This window comes from Amblyomma maculatum, chromosome 9 (assembly GCF_055883805.1).
Source record: "Amblyomma maculatum isolate TAMU_Amacu chromosome 9, ASM5588380v1, whole genome shotgun sequence".
Lineage (NCBI taxonomy): Eukaryota > Metazoa > Arthropoda > Arachnida > Ixodida > Ixodidae > Amblyomma > Amblyomma maculatum.
The window spans coordinates 43,268,435-43,276,191 of NC_139352.1; the positions used below are offsets into that span (position 1 = coordinate 43,268,435).

The following is a 7,757-nucleotide window of genomic DNA, read 5'->3' on the forward strand; positions in this document are numbered from 1 at the left end:
CTGGAGCCGCAAAAACACGCATGCGTGGTAAAACGTACACACTAATTGATATCACAGGCACTAGTCGAGTCCCATGTCGGTCAAGAAGCGTCAAAGAGCCTACATTACCTGTATATACGCCCTTATCTTTATCTGAATTAGTGCCTATAGTGGCAAATCCTCCATGAGAGTTCTGTTGTCCAAACGCTTCAAAAAAATGGCCCGCATTGTCCTATCCCGAGCATACCCTACACACACCACTAATGAATGCTTTACAGTCTCCTAAATACAAGTAAAGCATTCCAGGAAGTTCGCCTGTTCAATTCAATCAAAGTATTTAGGCATGAAAACCACATTTAAACGCACCCTATGGAGCAAGGATGCATTGCGGCGCAGAATTATTTGCAAAACGTAAATCTTTAGATCAGCTCCGGAGCATTACTTCCCATCAAGCTGCCTCAGCGATAAATCTCCGAAACAAGGTCGGCGTAGTGTAGTGCGTGATAGGTATCGGTTACTCGTCCTTTGGGAAATGTGTGAAACGGCATTTAAGATTCTGACTCGTCTTATAGTTCCGCAACGTGTAGGTAAGAAAGTGAAAAAGGGAAGTCGAAAAACAGTTCTGATGTGGCACGTTTTGTCCGCCTTTTCATTGGAATGTCTTCACAGTGTATTTCGTCGCTTCCCCAAGTAGGCACACGACGGGATCTTGAGTATAGTTAAAGATCAACAGAAGAGCACTAAAATTGATTGTGACAATGGTCGTTCGTTCGAATCATGTTTTCATCATCGACAGTCGCCAACGTACCTTGTAGGTAATTTTCCGCATGATCTTGTTTTGTCAATGTAGTTTTGTTTCGTAGAACGGTTGTCACTTCCTACTTAGTTTCTCCTCCAGTTGTTTTGACCTACAGTAGTAGTACATCTATTTTATTTTTCGTTGTTGCAAATGATAACTGCACCCGAAAACTGGGCAATGCGGCTAGTATTTCAACGCGTTCAAGCAGCTGACGCGCTAACATATGGTCGTATGACAAAGCGACGGTGCGTGCTGCACTGGAACGATACAATGGAGGAGAATTAGGCTATATGCTGATTAGAGAGGAAGGCGTAGACTATGCATCACTAGGCCATCTTTCTAGGATTTGTCTTTTTTTCTCGGTTGCCACCTCTGCCCCTCCCCCCTTTCACCTGCGACTTTCTTTAAATGCTTGCTTGTTTGGAACCTGCAAACGGGTCCGTAATACCGGCTCCTTGTGTTCATGGCCTCTGCAACGGCATCACAGAACTTCTCCGCTATCGGCTACAGCTTGAGAGCGGCCTTACAGCAGTCAAGCTCAATTCAGACAGAAAACATTTTTGTGATCAACGAGAAAAAGAAAAGCATAAGGCTGGTTCACACATTCGTAACTAGCGCTCTAGCAACACCACCTAGACTAAGAGAAGGCCAGCGCAAATGCACCTTTCCACTAGTCCTACGTCACGACAATGAGATCTGGGGATAGATCGGCGGCGTCGGGCGCAAGCGTGCGTAAGCAAGGCGATCTAGAACGACTCGGCCTGAGTGTGCGTGTTTTCAGCCCGTGTTTGCTGTGTTCCTATTCCGTGTTGCATAGCCGCTTGCGAGCAAGGCATCTACAATGTCTGGGTGTTGATGTGCGCGAAACTGTCACTCTAACTATGCCAATGAATCCAAAGCGCAAGTGTACAAGTTTCTGTCGGACTCGGCTCAAAATGCATCGTGGACAAAGGCTGTGCCGTGGAAAAACTTATTACCGATGAAGTGCACAGTGATATGAAAGCGTTGTTGTTTACTTCCTAATACCCGTGCTGCTATTCACCACTGTTTGGTTTAGCGCAGTGTATTAAACCGTATAGACGTGCACATGTCGAGCACGCAATTTGGACAGCACGGCTACTAATAATCGAGTAGCATTTGCCCTGTTTTGAGTTCGGAACAAAATTGTTTTTCAACCTAAATTATTTTGTTATGGAAACAATTTTATTTCGCTAGTGGCCATGTGATTGTAGTTGCCGTAATAAATGACTGGTTTTATGCCGCGTTAGCTGCTCGCTGCATTATTATACTGTCACGGACAACAGGGCTAGACTTGACTAAAACGCCGGTCGAAGCTGTACCAGCAGGCGAAGTTCGGCACACAGCACGCGAGAGTCAACTTCAGTGTCCTCTTCTTCCAGGCGCAGCAAGAACATGGGGACACCAGGTGGCATTACTCCCCCTCTTAAAAAACGAAATAAGGGACGGAGCGCGAGCGATGGCCAATGTAAGCGAAACGAAAGACCAGCATATGGACAGCATAGATAACGGAGGCGGGGTAAGGTGCCCTACGCGACCACGAAACAAGCGCATAGCGCACTACCGCGTGAAATAGGGCTTCATGCGGACAACGTGCACGACCTCGGAGCGTGGTTGCCGACGCGAGGGCTGCACAGTACCCACTGGACGAACTTCGTAAGTCACTTCCGTGACTCGGCGCAGAACTTCGTAAGGTCCGAAGTAACGAGAAATCAGTTTATCACACAAGCCGGGCCGACGCACCGGGGTCCACACCCAAACTTTCTCTCCAGGATGGTATGCGACGTGTCGGTGACGAAGGTTGTAGCGGCGTGCATCCGTGCCCTGCTGTTGTTGAATGTGAATGCGGGCAAGTTGACGTGCTTCCTCAGCGCGCTGAGCAAACTGCTCGGCGTCTGGCGTGAGTGGATGATCATCTGTGCAGCTCGGAAGCATGACATCCAACATCGTCTGAACGTCACGTCCGTAGACTAGGCGAAATGGTGTAAAACGCGTCGTCTCTTGGGTGGCCGTGTTGTAGGCATATGTGATGTAGGGGAGAATTTCATGCCAGGTTTTGTGCTGCGAGTCTATGTACATTGCAATCATGTCGGCGATGGTTTTGTTGAGTCTCTCCGTGAGGCCATTCGTCTGCGGGTGATATGCAGTAGTTTTTCGGTGGCTGGTATGACTAAGCTCGAGCACGTCATGCATGAGCTGTGCCGTAAACGCGGTGCCTCGATCGATTACGACTAAGGACGGTGCACTATGACGCAACACGATTTGCTGCATAAAGAATTGGGCGATCTCAATTGATGTGCCCCGCTGCACTGCCTTGGTTTCCGCATAACGTGTGAGATAGTCAGTCGTCACTATAATCCATTTGTTACCCATCGATGACAGCGGAAATGGGCCCAGTAGGTCGATGCCGACTTGGTCAAACGGCGACCGAGGTGGAATAATAGGTTGGAGCAAACCCGCGGGCTTGAGAGGAGGCACCAGGTGGCAATACTCATGGCAGTCGCTGCTTCCAGCTAAAGCAACTGTTTTTGTATTTACGTAGCAGCTTTGTGACTAGCACTTCCGTGAAAGCGACCTCGTGTTCCCGACAAGCTATACCGAGTGTCGTCAAGGCCGCCGTTCTGAGTAATATTTCTGCCTGCCATTCATAGCTTTATCTATTCATCTAACAATAAATATGCTCTGCTCTCAGATTAATTTTGTTCCTGTCGTAATGTTTATTCAAGTCACTCTCAATGAAGCTGAAGTTTTCCTCGCAACTTCATATCTGCCATTGAAATAAATGCCAGGTGGATTGTGTCAAACTTCTCATATACTTCAAAAGACTGGCAATATTAGATAACACCGGTAGCACAAATATAACCCTTTTCATCGCTAGCACTAAAATTTGAAGAGGTAGCTCCAGAGCAGCGTTGAATAAAAGAATAAAGAAAAACGTAACCACGCAGGGTGAAGCCGATTTTCTGTACGACTTCAATGTGATGACGTCACATAAGCTTGCACAGGCCTTGTAGTCTAGGTGGTGTTGGCTCTATCAAGTATTTCATCTTTCGTCTAGTTATGTAAAGCTACAGTCACGTCGTTAAGGTCAGGTCGTAAGAATACCACTCGCTAGCGTCCCTTATAGGTTGATTTGTTTTCGGGGTTTAATGCTAGACGCGGTAATGAAGAGGTCCTGGTATTTCGACCACCGGAGGTTGTTAACGTGCACGATACCGCACAGCGCACAGGTGCTGTACTGATCGCCTGCATCAAAAGCGGCCGCCGGAATGAGAGTGCGGTATCTTGCATCAGCCGGAACTCCCGAGCTGATTAGCACGTCTTCACGCTTCTCTAAAGGTTTACCAATTCCAATAAGCTGTACGGCTAGATTATTGCACATGATGTGGAATGATTACTATTGCGAACTGCAGAAGCGAAGAGATATCGGCACCAAATAACTTGTGTGATTCTACACAACCCTTACCGATAGCCTAGATCCCGCCACCTTCATTTCATTCTCTGAACATTCTTCAGCAGCATATTTCTTCGGGTGTTTCTTCTCTGAAGCACTTTATAACACTGCACTATGTAGCTGATTTACAATCCGCACTTCTTAAACAGAATGAACGCGATACTGCAGGGACACGGAAGACGCTAGCAAGGGGAGGAGAATCGTAGACAAATCGTTGCCGAAGGAGGCGTAGAAGCGCTTTCGGAACTGGTATGTAGATGTGGAAACTGTCGTCGTGTGACACACGAAGGCACGGTGGCGCTTCTCAGTCCTATTTTGCATTCTGCTGTCCCCGTACCACGTGTTCTACATCCATCCCCGCCGTACCATATGCGTACAAAATACACAGCAGCAGCAACAGGCATCCGCCCTCTGGATGCCCGGGGGACAGCGAGAGGAGATGCTGTGCCTAAAAGGCACACCACCTCGCCTTGTCCACCACACACGGCGGCCGAGTGTACAGCCGGAGTCTGTAAGGGTCCGGAACGACACTGGTAGCAATCCCAGTCCCCGCAACGCAGCGATCACAGGCAGAAGCGCTGCAGGCGCTGGGATTCGAACCAGCGTCTTCGCGTGTGCGAGCTCAGCACGTTACCCACTCGGCTACCGTGTGGCACGGCTTATCAGTGAAGCCGGGGATACTTGTTGCGTAGGGGATGAAGCGGTTGTAACGGAGAATGCGCAGTGCCTATTTGCTGCTCTTCCTCTGATAGTGCGAGCGTGAACTTTATCTCACGATATCGAATGCAGCCGCTTTATCTTTCGTGCCTGGTCATTCATGATTGCCCTGTCTCTTCATTCTGTGATTCATCGTATACACGATGGATATACTGAAGGAGTACAGAGAATGCGGTCAATTTATTAATTATGGGTGTGCTATTCGGTACTTTCCTTGTGAAGTTCGAATTTGATGAGGTGAACGCCAGGACAGCAAAAGACAAATGGGTTCAATGAGCCCGATCCTCCTCTCACGCACTCTGCAAGGAATTCTTAATCTGCTGACAGGAAATCGAATCCCCTAGCTCGTATAAATATTTTTTCGCGGCCCTTAATATGCTATGTATGAACGACCCGATGTGGGTCGAAGTGTTCACATGACGGGAAAATGGAAAACGACTGGTAATATGTAAGCGAAGTTCAAAAAGCACGGGCAAGTGGAGATCAAACATATTGCGGTACGAGTGTGTTAAGATGTGTGGGTTGTCGGGGAATCTACGGCATGTAAGCAAGTGTGGATGTATCTTGAAGATACCTGTGAAATATGGGAAGGCATGGATTACGGAAACGAAGCAAGAGGTGTCACAAACGGAATTTAGCATTGTGGTTTGTTTGTGGGGGTTTAACGTCCTAAAGCGACAGCGACTCAGGCTATGTGAGAGAGGCAGAAGTGTAGAGCTCCGAAAAGTTTGACGACATGTGTTCTTTAACGTCCCAAAGCGATATTGTGGCTTAGGCTGGGGATCCAAGGGATGGAGGTTGGAGATACCAGCAGGATGCTGTTAACGTCGCTTATACTTCCGCTTGCAACACAAACGTAATGAAGAATGTACTGTAGAAATGTGCGTCTCCTGCTAAAAACGGTTGAAAGTTACGCTCCTGTAAGACTCTGACTGATGGTGATGGAGTTTACCCGCTCTAGGCAGTGAGTTCAGTACAGCACAACACTTCAACAGCATTCTTCGACGTCATTTATTGCTGAATTTTGCTTCTAACGCTCTAACACAGGAATGCTGAATTGCTTTGAGGAAAGAAAAACAGCCATAGCTTAGCTTCAATTAGACGCAATAGAAATATGAAGCGCAGTAAAATGCTCAAAGCTATCAATTTTTATCGGTATGAAGGGGGATCTAGCCACGCTCAGCTATAGCAACACTTCGGGAGCTTTGCAGTTGCATTTAAAGTGAATGCTCCGGAAATAACTTGTCTCTTATTCGTGCCGACTGGCAGCTGCTTGTGCTGCAGTCGGCTAAGGGCCTGGACATCGCCATGTCGCATGCACCTCGCGTTGTCCTTTGCGATCGGCCCGCAACCCATCGCATATGCGCGTTCGCATTTCCACACACCTACAGCTAAAATATATTTGGTGACTAAACACTGTTCTGGTTGTAACCAGGCTAAATTAAAACAGGTTCCAGGCTGCCACTGCAGTCTTCGCTTATATGAAGTGTTATCCCCTTATACCAAACCTCACCCCACTTTCACATACTGCGTTTGGATGGTCGCGGCTGCAGGTCTTCGTGGTGCGTTGTCTGGGTACAAGAATGGTAAAGAAAGCTACATTGTATCAATACATCATGGTGTAAGCGAACAATAAATTTGCAGCGTAAGAAAGCCGAAAAGAGTTCTTTTATCCATTCACCTTATTTCGAACAGTCTTATGTAAGACCTGACTGCAGCCCGGCGGAGACGCAATCATTATAGCACACCCCATCAAGTAAAGATTGCACAGGCGCTTAACAAACCATTCTCACTCCCCTATAATCTCCCCAGTTTTCTAGCTTTCCCCTTCCATTTTGTTTTTGAACCCTCCCTCCCTATCCGATGTTTCGCCACTTATGCGGTGGTTTTATTCGCGAGCTTCAATTAAAGCCAACGTGTTTGGGGGCTAGGCAGGCGAATATCTGGTCCAGTGTAGTGTAGCGGACGTAGAAAACATGAAACTGGTGCTTCCGCTTCAGGAATAGTAGGCGGCCGAACATTTCGCACAAGCTGGTCGGCGGCTCCAACATTCGAAATTCCAGCAGGCCCTCGTAGCATCCACCAGCGAGTACGTTGGAAAGTGGTCGATCACAACCATCACGTTAAGCCGCTGATGTTCCATATCAGACTGGCGGTCGGGAAATGTGTACACCGTGATCGTGATGCCGCTCGAGTACTTTTCGCTCAGCTCCTTCACCGACCCAATACACTCGATGCGGCCAGCCGCCAGGATGGCGATGCGGTCGCACACTCTCTCGTAGTGGCGAAGAAGCTCGCACGACAATATAACGGTGCTGTACTGCCAAAGGTATTCCAGCACTCTCCGTACCTGAGCGCGCGTCTGCTTGTCCAAGTCCGGAAGGTCCAGAAGGTAGAGCCTGGATAAGGCCATCAACGCCAGCGCCAGGGAAAGCTGCACCCTGGCGCTCGCGCTGTGCGATGCGATGGCCGCGTCTGGCTCGGTGAGATCGACAATTCGCAGTAGAGACCTCGTGATGCGCGGTACGTCCTGGACTCCGCGAAGCACGGCTAGCGGGAGATCATTTCCCTGCCAGTGAGCGTCTCCATTAGGCCCCCGGCATGCGGAACATATCCAATGTTCCGCAGCCACTGTCTATAGTGGCGCGCGAGTGACGTGGGGCTCATGTAGGCGCCGCCGAGCACGCCGAGCAAAGTAGTTTTGCCCGTGCCCATGACGCCCACGAAGCCGAGGCACTCGCCGTGACGCATCGCGACGCTGATGCGGTTGATGGCAATGCGGGGCCGTGT

The 7,757-nt window shown here is 48.8% G+C and overlaps 1 protein-coding gene across 1 annotated transcript; it reads right to left on the reverse strand.

Annotated features, from left to right (window-relative positions):
• Window positions 1-6,963: 6,963 nt before the first annotated feature.
• Window positions 6,964-7,718, reverse strand: LOC146178950 (uncharacterized). The gene is made up of 2 exons (XM_084580077.1): window positions 7,578-7,718; window positions 6,964-7,536 (listed from the first exon to the last, which is right to left on the reverse strand). Exons 1-2 carry the CDS (start codon window positions 7,716-7,718, stop codon window positions 6,964-6,966), a joined length of 714 nt encoding a protein of 237 aa, XP_084436203.1.
• Between the last annotated feature and the right edge of the window lie 39 nt (window positions 7,719-7,757).

Coding starts and splice junctions, on each gene's coding strand:
- LOC146178950 (XM_084580077.1), bottom strand. CDS start 7,718: ATGCGTCACGGCGAGTGCCTCGGCTTCGTGGGCGTCATGGGCACGGGC. Junction 7,537..7,577: donor GGCTGCGGAACATTGGATAT/GTTCCGCATGCC, acceptor GCTCACTGGCAG/GGAAATGATCTCCCGCTAGC.